At 32.8% G+C, this 20768-nt stretch overlaps 1 protein-coding gene across 2 annotated transcripts in view; it reads left to right on the forward strand.

The window, feature by feature from the left end:
• The window catches only part of RABGAP1L (RAB GTPase activating protein 1 like), a 697071-nt gene that overhangs the window by 189700 nt on the left and 486603 nt on the right, over window positions 1-20768 (forward strand). For both annotated transcript variants that reach the window (XM_031968366.1, XM_031968367.1), the window contains exons 12-13: window positions 3005-3098; window positions 16558-16708. In XM_031968366.1, the coding sequence (XP_031824226.1) occupies window positions 3005-3098; window positions 16558-16708 (245 nt within the window). The remainder of the gene's footprint in view (window positions 1-3004; window positions 3099-16557; window positions 16709-20768) is intronic.

Below are 20768 nucleotides of genomic sequence, written 5' to 3' on the forward strand. Positions count from 1 at the left end.
GGAGCTTGATAAATATGTGCTATTAATTGGGTCAGAAGAGAAATCAGAAACATCAAAAACATTGCAAAAGGAAAAAATAATGATGAGACAATATAATAGAATTTCCGGAATGCAATCTAAGCTATCCCATCTGAAAAAGAGCGCTACTAAAAACATGGGATAGCTAGATGTTGCAATAGATAGAGTGTGGACTTGGAGGCAGGATTAGATGAGCTCATATCTGGTCTCAGACATGCAAGCTGTGTGATCCTGGAAAAGTCATTTAATCCTCTTTGACTCAGTTTCCTGATCTTAAAAATGAGTGGAGAAGGAAATGGCAAAGCACTCCGGTGGCTTCCAAAAAACTCCCAAAAGGGATACAGAGTTGGCCATGACTGAAAATTCGTAAGCAACAACAAAAGCATATAGTAGCAAAGTAGAAAAAGGGAAATTAATCATGGCATTTAAAAAATTAGAAATTCAGCAAATCCAAAATAAGAAAAATGGATGAAATCTGAAAAATTACAGGATAGACATATAAATAGGGAAAAAAAAGATGTTGAAACTTAGTACAATCTAAGAACTGTTTTTTTTTTTAATGTTTACAAAATTGATAAATATCCAGTAATCTGAATGAAAAGAAGAGAAGGGAAATTATATTAGCAAAACAAGTAAGAGGAAACCTAAGCAAATAGAAAAAAAAAAAAAGAATTCTTAATACTTACTACACAGACTTATATTCTAAGAAAACTGAGAATTCAAGTAAAGTAAAAGGTTCTACAAAAATCTAAAATACTGAAATTAACTGAATATAGAGATCTTCTGTTATTCTGTCTCGGAAGATGAAGCTAGATATGAACTTTCAAAGGGAAAAAAATCCTTGTTTAGATGGACGTATAGAATGATACTGTAAATTTAAAGAGGCATTGTTACCCATTGTACACAAATTATCCTAAAGTATTGAGACAAAAACACTCTTACCTTATTTTGTAAGGCAAATATAATTTTGATAACTAAAACTGGAAAGGATTAGGTAAAGAGAACTAGGATTTATTATCATTAATGAATATGGATTCTAAAATTTTAAGTTAAATCATTGCAAAAAGATTATGGCTATTTATTTAAAAATAAGGACAACAAAACATTCATTATGATCAAATTGGATTTTTATCAGAGATTCCAGAGTGGTTCAACATTAGGAAAACAATGATTAATTAAATTTAAAAGAGAACTTTTTGAAGCCATATGATTTTATTAATAGATACAGAACAATTCTTTCAGTAAATATAATAGTCATACTAAAGCCCTATAAAAGAAAAAGGAAGAATCTTTAAAAATGACTAACATGTATCTTTCTAAAACCAAAACCCAAACCAAAAAAATAGCTTAATGTGAACAGGAAAGTAAACACCTTTTCCACCTAGGGTCTACAGACTCCTTGTTGGTAGATATTTTGATGGGGAAAAATCATTCCTTTACTTCAGTGTAATTGATTTTCCTTTAAACATGATTCTAAAAAGAGGTCAGATTGTGAAAGTGGTTCACAACACTAACTGTTAAGAATCCTTTCATTTGCCAAGGATTGAAGATATAAAGCAAAGATTTCTTCTTTCCTTTCTATTATTTGACAAAGTTTTAGAAATTTTAATAATAGAAGAAAGATGAGAAAGAAGTAAAAGCTTTTTAAAAATAGGAAAAGTGAAGATAAAGCTTTTTGTTTTAAATTAATGAAAAAATAGTTTAACATTCTAGAGAACTAGCAAAGGAACTGAGACTGAATGGTTTTAATAAAGTATCGGGACAAAATAATTTCACAAATTCCACAACACAGCTACATAGCTAAAGGCAAGAGCCAATCAAAAATAAACTCAACGAAATTGAATAAGTGTCAGACTACTAGAGTACATGCAACATCATTACAGATACAAAAGGCTTCTTAAAGCAGCAAATAAAGTTAAACTGAAAGGATAATTTTGGGCTCCTCTACAGAAATAGTGATAATAATGAAAAGGTATTTTATAGAGCTGGACCAATGATAACTAAATTCATTTGGAGGAAGAAAATATCAAAAATATCAATAGAAATCAAAATGGATCAGCATTAGCAGAGAATAGTACTACTAAATCTCACACTATTTCATATAACAGTAATCATTAAAGTATTTGGTCATGATTTCCACACATTTTCTAGTTGTTGTTTTTTTAATTTCGAATTGAAGAAATATATTGGTAATTAAGTATTTAAGTTGTCTTTTATCAAAAGTTAAATCACTAAAATGTTCTAGTTTTAGAAATCTAAAAGTTTGGGGGCATATATATATATATATTGTAAAAAAAAAATAATGTCGTTTGTCAAGACTTTATAGAGATGTGTATAAAGATGTTGGATATGCAGGTGTCTAGGTACATGTGTTGCCTGTCTGTACATCTATGCATGTATTTTGTGGTTCCTATGTATTTATTTATTTATTATGGCTTTTTATTTACAAGATATATGCATGGGTAATTTTTCAGCATTGACAATTGCAAAACCTTTTGTTCCAACTTTTCCCCTCCTTCCCCTCACCCCTTCCCCCAGATGGTATGTTGATCAATACGTGTTAAATATATACATGTATTTATTGATTTTTCTTGTCTTTGTAAATTTATTTTTGATTATTACAGGATAAGTTGAGTAGAATAATTGATTAAGAATTCAGAATTCCTAATTATATTATGATCTCTATGTTTTTACTTAATCTATTACTTTGAGCAAAGCTAGGCAGTTTAATTTCTAAACTGAAAAAAAAATATATATATATATATAATATATATATATATATATATGTGAGAATTTCCATAAGGAAAGATAATTCTTTGAAATGTTTAACTGTATTACTACCTATTATTGATGATTATATAGCTGTCAAATTATTTTTTAAATTTAGAGAGATAAGTGTTACCTTTATTATTATTTGAATGTACTTTGGTATTTCTTGTTTGATAAATTTTCGAATGTTTGTTTTTTCTGTTATTTTTTTTTCCAGAGAGTGATAATGAACTCTCAAGTGGTACTGGTGATGTGTCTAAGGATTGCCCTGAGAAGATCTTATATTCATGGGGAGAATTGCTGGGAAGATGGTAAATTTCAGTTTTATCCTTTACAACTTATCATCTTTTAAGTTTTCTTTGAACTGAATTTTGAGACTTGAATTAAATTCTTTATATAAATTAAAGCCTTTTTGATTATGCTTAAATTTGGATCATTATAAAAGAATTTTAAGATGGCAGTGTGTTTGAAATAGCACAGAAAAATCAATTTTAATATAAATTTGTAGCTATATTTAATATCTGTCTTGAACATCAACAAAAACATTGTCATTGCATTTTCAGATACTTATTTTAATCATTATTCTGTCATTATTTTGTACAGAATAGTCCATATTGGTATATTGGTCAAAATATAGTCAAATTATTTTTGGTCAAAATTCTTAAATTCTTATATTAAAAGTCTTATCAGAAAGATCACTTGGAGCTCAGTAGAATTGGGGAACAAGCCCAAGATGATCTGCCACTGCCCAGTGCTTCGCAGTTGCAAGCTCGTCCAGGAGTAGTATTAGAACCAACACTATTTTAGAGTGAGAGAAAAATTCTTTATTGGGCAATTCTTATGAGAAGTGGGTGTGCTTTCAAGTGAGGCACACACCAAATACAGAAGTGAGAGCTTCTGCTGCATTTTTTTTTCTTTTGTTGTTGTTTTTTTAATACTGTTGGTTTTGTTTTTTCTCTCTCCCTTCAAGGCTCAGGTTGGTCCAGTCAGATTTACAGTCTGAGTTACAGTTGGTCAGATTTACAATCCAAGTTACAGTTAATTGGATTCACCATCTGAGTTATAATTGGTTGAATTCACAATCCAAGTTACAACTTGTTGAATTTACAATCCTCTTTATTCACCCATTTCATAGTTCAAAAGGCTTGCTCTGTCCTTGATCCTACCTGGTTTGGGCCTGTGTAGACCTGGGCTGTTTTATCTGGAACTTATTGGTTAGTCAGTTCCTTAACTCACACAGTCACTGGTTGGAGATAAGCTCTTTCACTCCTCCCCTCACCCTGTTTTGACCATATCTGTGGAAATCTAACTTCTCATACTCTTCACAGAGACCTGTTCATTTGTATTAGACATGCCTGCAGCTCTATATTTGTCTCACATGTTTCTATGTGCCACGTACATGTTTCCTTCCATCTCTGGTTTGGAGAGGGGCAGATTCAGTCTTTCTACTGGTGAGGTTAAGTCTAGTTTTCAGGGTTCCCAGTCAGGGAACCAATGTGATGAGGTTTAGGTGTTGGGGTTCCCTTTAGTAGGGAAACCAAACAACAAGGTCTAGATTTAGGAAACCAAAATGAGATTAGGGTTTTTGGTGGTCAGGGAGTTAAATGATAAGGTCTAGTGTGGCAGGTTCGGGGTTCAGGGAACCAAATGGAGAGGTTTGGCTCCCCTGTACCCTTTTGGGTTTCAGTGCAAGGGTAGAGAGTTTTGAGGAACCCCCTTCTGGCAGTGCAGAGAGATGAAGGAGATTTTCTCCTTCAAGGAGTTTTAGAGAGTTTTGGGGTCCCTTCTTCACTACAAACTTTATTTGTAATTGATGTTAATTTCTATTGTCAAAGAATTTCAGCTTGAAAAGGCATGTTATTTGTTTGTTTTTAAGAAGGCTTAGGATTAAGATGAATTTTTTATCTTGTTTCCAAATAGAAGTACATAGTAAAAATCTTTTTTAAAGAGTATGCTGTCTCTAATATTTTTGAACCAAAATCTATGTTAGATATCTATAAATCACAACTTGAATTTTAGGTATTCTTATAGTAATGTGAATAAAGTGCTAAAATTAGATTCAGATGCAATTAAGTTTCTAGTTGGCATAAAAATAAAACCTTTATAAATTACGGTATGGAAATTTATATTGGAAAACTGACAAATAACAGTTTTAAAATATGTTTCAGTATTCACTGTGATCAGACAGTGATTAAGTAGAACATACTCCATATTTTTCCCTGTGTCTAATACCTCTGGATTTCTAATAATTGTTGATAGCATTTAATTGAGATCTATATATCTGGATTTATATTTACACATCTATATTTAACTGAAGTTTTTCTTTGTAGGATGTTAGGAAAAGTCTACAGATTCTTATTACATGTTCACTTTGTGTATATATATTCACCATACTATATAGTATGGAACTAGATGCATCCCATTTTGAATTCACTTTCACATAATTTTATGATCTCTTTGTATGAGCTTTTATGTTTTTTCTACTAATGCCAATCCAGGAAGGAAGGAAGGAACCAAGCACCTTTGGGGAGCTTTGTTGACACTCCAAATCTAAATCCAATGTTCAGAGAGCTAATTTAGAATACTGTAATTGCTTGTTAAGTCTACATTTAAAACCATTGAGAGCCCCTGCCCTGGTTTTTAGAAGGAAAAGAATGTAGGTAGAATAAAATTATTAAACTCACTGAAATTTTTGAAGAGTTTCATTGAAGCTGCAGAAAAAAAGCAAAACACCAAAACTTTAGTGAGACAACCATGGATAAAACTTCCTTCACTACCTCCAAACCTCCAAATTTTAGCCAAACAAAACAAAATATATTTCTTTGTTCGAGATAGAGCTTGAAATAGTAAAAAGATTAGATAATGATTCATAGAGTAAAATAGATGAACTTTCTTTTTCTTCTTTTCATTTAGTTCCTTGCCTATAAACACACAATTCTTTCTAATTTAAACACACACACACAACTCCTTCTATTCTGCTGGCCTTTCTAGCCATCATCATCTGTTTCTTTTATATTTCAGTGCCAATTTTAAAATACTTGGTCCACCCCCACTGCCTGCATTCCCTCACCATGTATTTTCTCCTTAGTTCTATGAAATCTTTTTTTCTCTTTGTTGAAACTTAAATTCCTGAAGGTGTTAGCAGGGACTTTTTTTTTTTTTTTATGTTTTGTCCTTGTCTTTTCTCATTCCCGTTTCTCCTTGATTTCTTGATAATACTTGAATACATGTCCTTGAAGCTTCTCCGTTTTTTAGAGGGACATATTGATGGTGTATTACCTTTGTTTTCCTTCTTTATCTTATATATGCTCTTTTCTCCTCCTTCTCTTCTTCCAAACCTTAGTAAGAACCCCTAAAAATGAATGTTTTCACAAGACAGGGCACATTAGGTCTGATTTCTACTCTATTTTTCCTAGGGATAACTTATGATATGTGGTTTAATATTTCTGTCTTGTGCTAGTAACATTCACATTTCTATCTCTGACTCTGGCTTCTAACCTGTATTTTCAGTTAAGATAGCTCCATTCAGAGCAGTAGTTTTTAGCCTTTATTATATCATGGACTTCATTGACAGTCTAGGACAGCCTATAATGTTTTGAAATAGACAGAGCAAAATCTACAGGTTTTTAAAGGAGACTAAATATGTTGAAATACAATTACCAAATGCTCTTAAAAAAAAAAAAAAGTAGGTCACAGACCCTAGGCTTAAATACAATATTATCATCTCATTTATTCTGTTCAAAACAACAACCTAAACTTTCCAAAATAGAATTGACTTCATAAGTAAATGCTTCCCAAATTTCACAATATTAGCAAAGGGTCTCAGTCCTCTAAATCTGGAATATGGCAGCTATCCTCATTTTCCTTTAATTTCTGATCCCCATTTTTACTAACATTTTAAAAAAATAATGTTTCTCAGATTGATACTTTTTGCTTCATTCTTGCTGCCACTATATCTTTTTTTTTTTTTTTGAGGGCTTAATCTATTGTTTTGTTAATTGTTTATATTTAAGAGATATGGCTATTGTCATTGTTGATCACCTTCTCCCTAATACTCTCTTCTCTCTAGGTTTTGGGACATCATCCTTTCTTGGTTTTCCTCCTTACCACTCCTTTTACATTTTCTTCTTTATTGAATTCTTATCCAGATCATGCCTTTCCCCTACCTGAGGCAATTGGGGTTAAGGGACTTGCAAAGGGACCCTTTGCAAGGGTCACACAGCTAGGACATGTTAAGTGATTGAGGCCAAATTTGAACTCAGGTCCTCCTCACTTCAGGCTGCCACTATATCTTAATCAATATTGCTGTAAATTTCTTTGATGTTCATCCTTCCTAAAGCATCTCCCTTCTCCAGTTATTCCATATCTTATTATCATTCTAATCCTTCTAATGTAGATTAGTTTCAGCATTTTACATCATTATTCAATGGCCTACCATGGCTGCCTATTGCCTCCTAGAGAAATTCTAAATTTCTTTTTTTGGTAATCAGCTCTATATAACAACATGTTTCTTATTTTACCTCTACTCCCACAATTTAAACTTGTATATATTTAATGAATTTTCTAAGCAAAATATAAGGGGTAATAGTCAAGTTTTGTTTTGGAAAATTGGATACACTTTGGATTAGCTGAGGAGAGAAGAGAAGCATTCCAGGTGAATGGGACAATGCAATGTAGAGAAAGGAAGTTGAAATTATGAATCTTCTCTCCTTCCATTTTTCCACTTCTTTCCCTCAGGAAGGATAAAAGGGAAGGGAACATTCATTTATTAAGTGTCTGCTATGTGCCAAATCTCTTCAACTTATTGTTGTTTTCTCTTCAGTCTTTCCAAATGTTTTTAATAGAAATAAGTGATGTATTTTATCAAAAGCACTTTCTGTATCTATTGATGTAATTACATGATTTCTAAAAATCTTATTATTAATATAATCAAATATGCTAATAGTTTTCCTTATGTTTAACCAGCTCTACATTCCCAGTATAAATCCCACTTGATCACAATGTATAATCTTTGTAATATATTGTTATAATCTTTAGCTAATGTTTTATTTATGATTTTTGTATCCATATTCATTAAGTTTTATTAATTGGTCTATAATTCATTGGTCTATAATTTTCTTTCTCTGTTTTTATTCTTCTTAGTATAGTTATCAGTATCCTATTTGTTTCATAAAAGGAATTTGGTAGGATCTTTTCTTTGCCTATTATTCCAAATAATTTAATATTGAAATTGTTTGATCTTTAACTTTTTGATAAAATTCATTTATAAATCCATGTTGGCCTGGTGCTTTTTTCTTAGGAAGATCACTTATGGCCTGTTCAATTTCTTTTCAAAAATAGGTTTATTTAAATATTCTATTTCCTCTTCTGCTAATCTAGGCAATTTATATTTTTGTAAATATTCTTTCACTTAAATTGTTAAATTTATTGGCATGTAATTGGGCAATGTTACTCCTTATAATTGCTTTAATTTCATCTTCATTATTGGTATATTCATTCTTCATATTTTTGATATTAGTGATTTGGTTTTCTTCTCTCTTTTTTTTAAAAAAATAACATTGTTTATTTTATTTGTTTTTTCATAAAACTGACTTCTTGTTTTCTTTATTAATAAATGGGGTTTTATTAAAATCATCTTTAATTTGTAGGATTTCTAGTTTCTTTTTAATTCTTAGTAATATAGCTTTTATTTTTGTCTTTCTATCAAAGTTGATTTCTGCAAAATCAAAGACCTCTTAATGTCCATATTTGATGTATTTTTGTCTTTTGCTGTTCGTGACCTTTCTGCTTATTTTAATAACAATGACTAGCCTGTCTTTGAAATCTCTCTTCCTTGGAGATTTCAGAAATTAATTTCTCATTTCATAGGGTGATTTAACTAGATGATACTAGATGATATGTCTAGAGGACATACCTATTAGATAATATGTCTGTGTTATGGTTATATTAAAATAACTGATTAAATTTTAAAGAGGATTAGAACTGTTCTTTATACTGTAGCTTTGTACTTAACTCTTATTTAAAATATTACATAAGCCTAATAGCACCTTATTTCCATGTCAAAGGAAAAAGTTACTGTATATATTTCAAATTTATTCACTCCTTAAAAGATTAGGTAATACATGTTTTATAATTTGTTGAACTTGGGGAATTAAACATGTGTTATAACCAGTTGTATATCCTCAAGGATTCTGATAACAACAGATGATGTTGTTGAAATAATGTCCTTATGTACTCATATTTTTACCAGAAATATTTAAAACAGGGATAGTTTTTTTTTTTAATTATCCTTTTTATGTATCTGTATTGATCATCAACATACTCTAATAGCATTAGGCATAATATCTTATTTTTAACTGATGACCTATTAAGTAATACAGTTGCTATATATTATGTAGTTATTGTTATAGTATTACCAGGATAACCAAGGAATTAGAGATGTTAATCTATCAGTTTCTTTTTTTTTTTTTTAAATACTATTTAGTTAAGATAAATTGTAGTTTGATTTTTACAAGAGGGTAGATGAAATACTTTCATAAAGCCTGACCAAACAGATGGCTGGGGGACCACTGAAAGCTGTTATGTTTACCTTGTTATACAAGCACAAGAAGGAAGCCTAATATTTATTTACAGTGTTAAGAGTTTGAGTGAGGATTCTTAGCTCCTGAACAAGTAACTGTTGAAGCATTGAAGAAATAGGAGTTGCTCTATACATGATAGGCAGGTGGGATATGGAGAAGAGGGGGGGGGTAAGGAGAGGAAGACAGGTAGAAATTTTAACTGGGTTGGGGCTATTATGAAAAAACAGAGCTATCAAAGATATTCCTGTTATTTGTGCAATCACACAGTACCTTAGTTCAAGACTTTAAATTAAGTTCTTACTGATAAACAACATATTAACATGAGCATAACTTAAGATTCTTAAAAGTTTTTAATGAATGAGGATTTTATCTTTTTGACAATTTCTGTGTAATTTAACTTTTTTTGTTTTCTATATATTTTAATATGTATATCTAAGTACTTAATAAATGTTCGATTGAATATAGTGATGATGCAGATGTGCATATACATATATACCTATGTATATATTTAAATATATGAAGAAAATGTCAAAAAAGATGCATGCATACACATCTGCATCATCACTGCATTCATTTGAACATTTATTAAGCACTTACAGTGTGTAAGCATTGTTTTATTCAGTTGAAGAAATTTATTAAACACCTATAATATATAACAACTGTTAGTTGCTGGTTAAAAGATAAAATCCTTGCACTTCGGGAATTTACCATATGTTAAAAGAATTATAGTCTACACATACATTCCAACAAATACAAATATTACCCATACTGGTTCTCTGGTAGTTTGGTTCTATTGGAAAATCTAGATGTGCCAGGTACTTAATAACATGATAAATGAAAATTCTAGTGTTTCTTGACTTAAGTGAATCAGTTCTTCAATGCATATATGAACCCATCACCATAGTTATGCCCTCTATTGCACAATAGTCAATTCACCAATGCCTTCTTATTTTTGCAACACTTTCCTTAAAAGAATATTTCAAAGCAGATAGTGTTCTGTTCTTCCCATTTTATAAATGATGAAACTGAGCTTCTGAGTGGATAAGTAGCATGTTCGTGATAATGCAGCTAGTCAAATAAATAAGTGAATATTTTTAAGCACTTAGCATAAGGCAAGGTTATGCTTAGAAAGCTCTGGGAATACAAAGAAAGGCAAAATCATGTCTTCTGCCCTCAAGGACCATATTATCTCTTAGGGGTGAGACAGCCTGTAGATAATTTTTCAAGTTAGATTTCTGTCTGTCTATCCATCCTCTTCCTCATTCTCAAGGTCATAGCTATAATTTAATGACATTAAGCATTATCCTCTTTCTGAAAGATGACTTGCCTAACTATTATAGTTACTATATGTAATGTAGTTGCTGCCGTGTTGCCAGGGTTGCTAAAGAAATTAAGGATCTTAACCTACAGCAGTAAGAAAGCTGGAAAAGTGATGGATTTGATAGAAAAAAGCTACTGAATCCTCTTGGGACATATTGACTGGAAGATAGGTATAGAACATTCAATATGAAATGCTAAAAAGGCCAGTTGGTGATTTAAGAATGAAGTTCAGAAAAGAAATTAGGGATAGATAGATACATGAAACTGGGAATCTTCTGCATGGAGTTAATTGATCCCGTGGGATAAGATCACCTATTGAGATGGTATAGAAGGAGAAGGGGAAAGGCCACTCATTGTTAGTGAGAGTAACCTAGATAAAGATCCAGCAAAGAAGACTAAACCGGAGAGGTCAGACAGATAAAAGGAACACCTGTAAAAAGCCGAGAGAGGCATGGGTATTTAGGTAAAGAGGGTAATTAACAAGTTCACATGTTTCACAGAAATCAGAAAGGCGAAGAATGGGAAAAGGCTTTTTGATTTGTCCATTAAGAAATTATTAGATACTTTGGGAAGGGTAGTTGCAATTGAATGATGAGGTCAAAAGCCAGATTGCAGAAGATTGAGAAGCTAGTGAGAGGAGATATCTAAACTCCCTAATTTAGATGACTTTAACAGAAGTTTAGGAAGGAGAGAAATGGGCTTATAACTGGCAGGTATGATTGGATTGATATTTGTTTGTTTTTAGAATAGAAGATCCCAGGCTTGTTTGTTGGAAGTAGAGAAAGAGCCAATAGATACAGAAAGATTGAGAATTAGATAGGAAGATAGAGAGGGACATTTTGTTGGACCAGATTGGAGGGAATGTGATCTATCATATATGTTGATGGGTTTGCCTTGTCAAGAAGAAGGATGATATCCTTATGTGCAAAAGAGGTGAAGAAAAAGATTGGGGGGAGGGGAGATATTTAAGTGACTTAAGGTGAGGAGGATAGAAGAAAAGTGTTCGGCAATCTATACCCAGGCTTCCTGACTCCAAATTTATGACTTTCAACTATATTTCATTGTATCATGACATCATGTCCTTAATAACTTCCTCTAAGGGCAATGGAAGGAAACATGAGCATAATATTTTAAGAGACAAGAATGGAGAGATTATAGATGTAGTAGTCATTTCAAAATCAGAGATAAGGTAAATTGAATACTAAATTAGAATAATAAATATGAAAAGTTTATGCTTTACATTATAACAACAGTTTAGTCTTAATCCATTTTGATTTGTCAAATCCAAAAAATTGGAGCTGGACAAAAGTCAAAATACTGATTTTCATGTAAATTCTTATGAAGGTTTATCTTATAGAAGAGTTGTCACAGTGATTTCTGGAAGAATCCAGAAACTCCCTTAACTTATTGATTGAAGAGAACCTCAAAAAGTGTTGGGGAGGAGACTAGAACCCAAATAGCAAATAGCAAAAGTTAATGTTGTCTTAGAATACCAGGACAGAGGCATAGAATGCTCCAGGATAAGGGGAATGGTAGCCCTGCTATACCTGGTTCTGAGAAGACTATATCCAAAATGCTGTTTGGCTCCAGGCAACATATTTTAGGTATGTTAATGAGGTATAATGTGTTCAGAGAAAGATAATTAGGTGACTTAGGGATTGGAGATCATGCTACATTGAGATATTTTACCAGGAAAAGAAGAGAGTAATGGGGAACATGATAGCTGCCTCCAAGTATTTGAATGGTTGGCCCACTGAAGAGGAATTAGCATCTTTTTTCCCGCTTGACTCAGAAAGCATCATTAGTTGGACAGGTTGAAAGAAACAGACTTTGGTTCCATATAAAGAAGAACTTCATATTAGAACTATCCGAAGATGCAATATACCTTGACTCTGAGGTACCACTCTGAAATATATACTTCCAAAAAATCAAAGCCCATATATATGCAGATTTTTTATACCAGCATTTCTTTTTTTTTTTTTAAATAACTTTTTATTGCCAGAACCCATGCCAGGGTAATTTTTTACAACATTATCCCTTGCACTCAGTTCTGTTTGGATTTTTCCCTTCCCTCCCTCCCTCCACCCCCTCCCCCATATGGCAAGCAGTCCTATACATGTTAAAGAGGATACAGTATATCTTAGATACAATATATGTGTGCAGAACTGAAAAGTTCTCTTGTTGCTCAGGGAAAATTGGATTCAGAAGGTATAAATATCCCGGGAGGAAAAACAAAAATGCAAGCAGTTTACATTCATTTCCTAGTGTTTTTTCTTTGGGTGTAGCTGCTTCTGTCCATCTTTGAGCAATTGAAACTGAGCTAGATCTTCTCTTTGTCGAAGAAATCCACTTCCATGAGAATACATCCTTATATAGTGTCGTTGTTGAGGTATATAATGATCTCCTGGTTCTGCTCATTTCACTCAGCATCAGTTCATGTAAGTCTCGCTAATCCTCTCTGTATTCATCCTGCAGCATTTCTTATAGTAAAGAATTGGAACAAATTTGGTGTCTATTGAAGAATGGTTGTGCAAATTATGACATGTGAAGATAATAGAAAGTTACTATGCTACAAGAAATAATTAAAGAGATAAAAGCCTGAGAAGATTTGCATGAACTGATGCAGAGTAGTGATCAAAAGAAGGAAAAAAAATAGACTGTCACTTTAGTACTGTAGAAATCAACAAATCATACTTGTGAACTCTGCTTTACATAATGACAATAATGAAAGACATTTGAAACATTTAATAAACTTTAACAAGTTTTTCAACAAGCATTTATTTAAAGATTCTGATGATCCAAAGAGATTGAATGAAATAATTTTCTTGGTCAATTATGACTACAGAAACCTGATAATGAATCATGCTTCCCACTTCTTGGCAGAGAAGTGATTGAGATTGGGTACAGAATGAGACTTATATTTTCAAAAAAGACAAACACATGAATTTGTTTTCTTGCTATTCTTACTTATTAGCAGGGAGAATTTTATATTGCATTCCTATTGCTTTACATTTTGCTTGGCATGAAAATGATTGTTTTGAACATACAATACAATGATTGTTGGTTAACTTACTGACACAAAGAACTGTAGTATAAATTGTTGTTGTTGTTTAAATACTTCAGTCATGTCTGGACTCTTTGTGACCAAATTGGGGTTTGTTTGTTTAGTTTTTTTATTTTTTATTTTTGGTAAAGTGGAGTGATTTGGCACTTTCTTCTTAACTTATTTTATAGATGAGGAAACAGGTTAAATGGACTCGTTCAGAGTCGCACAGTTAGGAATTGTCTAAGGATGAATTTGAACTCATGAAGATAATTTTCCTGATTCCAGGTCTGGCACTTTATCTACTATAGTACCTAACTGCCCTGTATTATAAATGACAATATAATTAAATTGTGTGAGAGATTTTAGGAGGGACTTACAGAACTGGAGGAATCGAGTAATATTTTGCAGAAATGTTGGCACTTTAGCTGGGCCTTGAAGGGAAGAATTTCAATAATTAGGTGATATAGAAGTAGACCATTTCATGCATGGAATATTAGTAAGCAAAGATATAGAATCTGAGCAGTTTAGGATTATGAAGAACCTACTTTGTATAGAATGTAGTATGTGGTGAGAGTCTAGTTCATTTGGTCCTGGATTATAAGTCTCCACATATAGGGCTAGCCAATAGTGAGAATATGGTTCACTGGGGTAGAAACCTCATATGATGTGTAGGTTGGAGATCACGAGTGACACACTGGTTTGCATGGAAAGTGGCATTCTGTTATTTAAAACAACTGCTATCAAGCCAGCTATCTCTGCCTTTCCCCCAGACTGGGGCTGCCCAGCTCCTTCTCACTTGGAAGATAACTCTCTGGGTGTTATCTCTAGAAAGTGTTCCTACATCTTGGAGAACTATTTCACTCAGCTTTGGGTCTCCTGCCTTGTAGGTGATTTGTTGTGGTAAGTGACAATGGCTGATTCACCCAACCCATTGTATGTCTCTGGTCTGAGACTAAACCATCCTTCTTACCCCTTGATGAGATGTCCACCTAGCCATTTTGCCATCTCTCTCCTACAGCCACTCATGTTCCCTGTGACTCTACTCAATCTATTTGAATCTCCAGATCAAATTCTTTTCTGTGGCCACTTCTTCATTATTTGCATTTTGTCTCCTGTTGGACTATTATGATCCTTAATTTATGGGCAGAGACTGTTTACTTTTTGTGTTACAATTTCTGATCCTTACCACGAGTGCCTGACATATAGCAGCACTTCCTAAATGCCTTCTCCTTCATTCCCTTTAATATTGATACAAGACTGAGCTGCATTAAGAGCTTTATAGATCAGAGAAAGCTGATTGGCTTGGAGTGTCCAGGTCTAAACTAGATCAGTGGACAGAAGAATCTGAGTGTCCAGTCATGGCTCCAAGTTCAGGGCTTAAGCCAAGTTCTCCCTCTGAGAATACCCTGGGTTTGCAGTTCTTTTCTTTGTTCAATTTTCTACAATCCTCATCTTCCTTAGAGGCTCAGGTCACATATTGCCTTTTCTGTGAATTCTCCTTTGATCCATCATCTTCTTGGTTTTTTGTCCCTTCTCAAAATTATCTTTCCTTACTTGTGTGTAAGTTGTATGTCTTTCTTAAAGTATCAGCTCCCTGAAAGCAAGGATGGGCTTGTTTTTGTCTTTAGAGTGCTATAAAGCACTATATATATATATATATATATATATATATATATATATATATATATATATAGCTAGTGTTTTGTGCTTAGTGGGCACTGTAATTGATCTGAAGCGGATGCAGAATTCAGTAGGGAGGGGAAACAGTATCATATCTAAAGGAAGGTTGCTGATCCACTGAGTGTCTGGCCTAGTTCTCTGCCCCCTTTTAGATATAGGTATCTAAGTGCTAGCAGGAATGAATGCACTGACTGGGGGAAGTGGGAGGCCAATTATTCCTTCAGAGAGCTCTGTCCTCTGAGGGGAGCTTGTACAAGTTTTAGTATTCTATGAAGGTGAAAGAATCAGTGGTACAAATGACCTCACATTGTTCCTATTTGAAGTAGATTTTAGAAGGACAAAATCATAGAGTTTAGTGCTAAAGTCGAGTTAATTCTTAAGGCCAGCTTTGTTTATTATAATGGGAACTGAGGTCTAGCTTCCAGGTGTGGGGTATTTGTTATTTTATCCTTATTTTTGGATGTTTACCCCATAGAATTTGACTATACTCCTGTGATGCTTCCAGTTTGGTTCCATTTTCTTAATGCTAATCCTAAATTATCCTTCTTTCCAAGTGAATTTTTAATGAGGAATATTAGAAACATCAACAATTAGGCAGCTCACTGCCCCTCTTCCTTGCCCCCCACCTCGGTGATATACCATTTTCAATTTCCTTCTTACTCTGATCTAGGATTCAGGAGGTACCCTGATTCCTTCATATAAGTTTTTAGTCAACTAAGAACATAGTCATTGAGAAATAGAAAAGAAGAGCATTTCACTGAAGGTCATAGTCTTAGTTTGATAATTTAAGACAAAATAGAACTAAATAATGAAGGTAGTGATACCATTGAGTTTAATATCTCCTATTTTTTCTTAACCCCTTTCATTTTTTTCTTGACCTAAAGCTAACTGTTTAAATTCATAAATATACTTTCCATAGCAAATATATGATTCCTGAGAATACTTTTATAGATTTCCTAACATTATGTGGTAAAAGGATTGATAAAGGTTATTGACTATTCATTCTCTTTCTTTCTCTCTCTCTCTCTCTCTCTCTCTCTCTCTCTCTCTCTCTCTCTCTCTCTCCCTCCCTCCCTCCCTCCCTCCCTCCCTCCCTCCCTCCCTCCCTCTCTTCTTCCTACTCTCCCTTTCCCCCTCCCCTAGGCACAATAACCTTGGTGTACGGCCCAAAGGGCTGTCTACTTTGGTGAAGAGTGGGGTTCCAGAAGCATTAAGAGCAGAAGTATGGCAGTTGCTAGCAGGCTGCCATGACAACCAGACTATGCTGGATAAATACCGAATTCTTATTACAAAGGTAAGAGTTATTTTTTGTTTTGTTTTCCTAGGAACATATATTAAAAGAATCCATTTTGCATAGACCTCAGATGGCACATTCAGTTTTTCTTGTCAAAGGGATCGAAAACTGTGATAAATAGCTTTTCCTTTTTTGTTACAAAACTGGACTGGATTGTAATAAACAGTAAAAACAAACAAACAAAAATCCCAATTACCTTTGTGTTTCTGGTCTTGCCTCTTCCTTTTTGGATTTGTGTTATTTCATAACAAGGATGTAGCATATTGGGTTTATTTATATGTTAAGTATTTTCTAACATATTTTGGTTAACATTGTGCATTTATAAGATTTATGCATATCAATTTCACTGAAGCCTCAGATACACAAATGTAACTGAAAAATGAAAACAACTTGGGAAATTTAATTTTTAATAGCTGTCTCATCTTTGGGAGCATAATGATATGAGTGCTGCAGACAGATAGTAACTTCTTGTCTTTTTTCATTGGGGCATTTTTGGAGACCATTGTGAGCTCTATTGCTTAATTTTCCAACATGATGATGATAAATCTAGGTTTAGATTAGTGATTTTGCTTCTAAATTTTATATTTGTTGAAAATTTTGAGATTTAAAAATTTTGGATTTCAGCTGGAGAAGGAAAGATGAAGTCTCATCATATAAGAGCCTAAGAGCCTTTTGGCCTATGAGATGTAAAATAACTTGCTAAAAGCTAGGTGATTGTGAGAATTATCCAAGAATTGTGATGTTTGTCAGACTAATTCAGTGATTTCCATGATGTTTATTTTTAAATGGGGATACCAGCAATAACTAGAATTGACAAAAGGAAAATAAGCATCCCATTTTTTAAAAACCTTTCCATTTGTCCATTTGAATATTCTACTCTTAGCTTTTACTTGGTGATCATCTCAAAATTTTTTCAGTGCCATTAGTCAAACCTAATAGGCAAAATGAAACAATGAATTTGAAAAATTTCCTGTACTGTGACCTGAAGATGACTAGGATTATCCCTCTACAATTACCAACCAAACTAGAGCTGACATAACTCTTAGAGGCCATCTTGTTCCTTACCTGCCGAGGTCTAGTCATTTCCTTATTGAATTTTCTAATACTCACATGGATCTTTCACCTCATTGATTTGAGAATTCCCTTCAGTGATACACATCACCACCGATCTGTTCTTGCCCATTCAATGATCTTCATATATGTTCTCCCAAAAATTCACCCTAGGGCATCTGCCCAAAGTTTTGGAGGACTTTTTTATTTTAGGAAGATAGTGGAACATTCAGTTTTTCTTTTGTCTTCCCATGCCCTTAAGGTCATAGGATTCTGACTGTGGAGTTGGGGTTACCTGAGAGGCCATTGGGTCAAACCCACTACTCTTTTTGTCCATTGGGTTACTCTGCTCTCTTGCCATGTGACCGGTCTAACATTTCCTGTTCTATAATTTCTAGGTAGTTTGTTGGTAAGTAGAAAGAAATGATGCAGAGATTTCTTTCATCCACTAATTGAGTTAGCCTGAGTTAGAAGTAGAGTAACTTCCAGATGATTATATTTAGGAGGCATTTTTTAGTAGTAATGTGTATTAAACACTTCTGGCTTCTTTCTGGCATGGCTTATACAAAATGCTACGGCAACCAACTAAGGTTAAGAACATATGCCTGGTGATCACTTCTGTATGTAATTATTCTAATCACATTACCACCCAGATAAACACTAAGGGCTGGGGAATTTTCTTTAGGGCAAGGAGAAAGGTAAACAATTGTCAGATATAAATGGGGAGAAGAATTTTGACAGCCAGAAGGCACCCAGAATACTTTGGGTATCTGGGGAAAGAAAAAAGAACAAGAGGTCCCAATGGAGTTTGCATGAAGAAGTACGGTGATAAAAATGCATATGGCCTATTTTCTAATTTTTCTTTAGTGCTCTTGTATAAAGTGCTGATGTCAAAATTGAAATGTTAGCATTGGTTTAAATATCGGTAAACTTTAGAATCCTCCAGTTCATTTTGGTCTTCTCTGTTAAGATAGTTCAGACTGCTCTCTCCTAATCAAAGCCATTCTTTATTGGAAGCAGTAATTAAAAAGAAAAAGGAGAGTATAGAGACACTGTACATTTTTCCCCCTCTCATTGTTGATTACCAATTAGGTGCAATATTATATTTGCAGAATTTTCACATTTGTAAAACCTTTAGAACATATCTTTTATCAATACTAAAGATCTCCTATAATCATTTGTAAGAGTTTTTCTTAAGAACTATAATTCTGCCACCACTCACACTGTTATTTACCATTAGTAATGAAATCTAATTGTGTTGATGATATGCTTATGATATTTAGTTTTCAACGTAAGAATGATTTGTAAAGAAAAAAAAGGCCAAGAACCTATATCTTCCACTACTATTTTTGGACAACTTTATTGAATATGTGATATTTTGTTTCTAAAAAAAAATAAATGTACTCAATAGACAGGGTAGAGAATATCAGTAATAGTAACAGTATTTTGCTTTTATTTATAAGAACAATAGTTAAAATCTTTTGTGGAATATTATTCTTTCAAAAACGTATATAGACCAGAATTTATTTTAAAAAGCAAATATGAACTAATTGTTACATGCTTAATTACTATTGATTCTTCACCCTGGATAAGTGTAATTTTAAGGAAATTAATCTACACAGCTCCAATTCACTCTGTTGATAAATGACATTACAGATATATATATATATATATATATATATAGATAGATAGATAGATATAGATATAGATATAGATATATATAGATATATAGATATATGTATATATATAGTAACTTTTTTTTGTTAATTATGCAGTATGATTAAAAAACAAAGCAAAATTGCAAACCTAGCATTTTAACACAAATAATTTAGAATCCTACTACTCTGATAGCCTTTTTTCAAACTTTAGTAAAATGAAATATTAAATTTTGTTCAGTCTTTGCTTTTGAGAAAAAAAAGATTATTTAATTTTTTTCTTATGAGGGAAGAAATGGGACTAGTCCCAGGCAAAAAAATCAAATTTGGGATTTTTAATTTTTTTAAAGGTCACTTTTTTTTATATTTAGAGATGGAAATCAGGTAAGCTATTAACAGACATTCAAGTAGATATATAAATTTATCTGTGTGTACAGTAACTTATCTTTCAGTTATAAAATCATGAACATAAGGAGGTAATTACTCACTGTTAATCTCTACTTTTGACCCAATTTAAAATGTCCTTTCTTGTTATGTCAGTGGGAGAATTTCTAACACTTAGCATGGTCAAACATATCAGAATATGTAGTTGTAAAAAAAACTTATTAAATGTAGCAGGGTACTCAAGTGGTCTGTGGGTTCTTGTATTTTAATGCTACTGTTGAGTATCTGTGCTATTTAAAATATTCTGCCTTGGAGATAGGTTTATTCTGTATTAAACTGAATTGCCATTTCAATATATACTAGTTTCAAGGATCACATTGGAAAGTTTATTCTCTAGTCATATTTATATGAAATTCAGATCTCCTGTTTAAGGTTCTAGAATTATATATCCATTAATTTTCCCACAAATTATTTGTCAAAATATAATTTCTTATGGATTTTTGATTTTCAAATATAATATTTTGGCTTTAAAAAGACAGATACCATATAATTTGGTATCTTTCTCATTAATTCTTAACTTTTATATTATAATACCATCTTTTGCATTCGTTGTAAGTAAGTTGTATTTGTTGTTATAAGTAAGATCTTTTTTAGAGTAAAAAAAATACAAACTTATTTTATTTGTGCTCAATCTTTGAGCTGGCTTAGCATCAAACTACTCTGTGTTTTAACCATAAGTGGTACCTTCATCTTTGATTTTGTTCCTTCTGTTGAATAAAGAATGTCACATTGCAGTCCTGACCTATAATTGCATGATACTAGTAAAAGAGACATAGGATAGTAGACTCGAAGAGCTAGAAAAGGCAACTCAAAAGTCACCTAGCTCCCTCCTCTAATGGAAGGAAGGAAGGATGGGGGGAAAAAGGAAGGAAACAAGCATGTATATATGTGCGCGCACATGTGTGTATATG

Source organism: Sarcophilus harrisii, chromosome 4 (genome assembly GCF_902635505.1).
Source record: "Sarcophilus harrisii chromosome 4, mSarHar1.11, whole genome shotgun sequence".
Taxonomy (NCBI): Eukaryota; Metazoa; Chordata; class Mammalia; order Dasyuromorphia; family Dasyuridae; genus Sarcophilus; species Sarcophilus harrisii.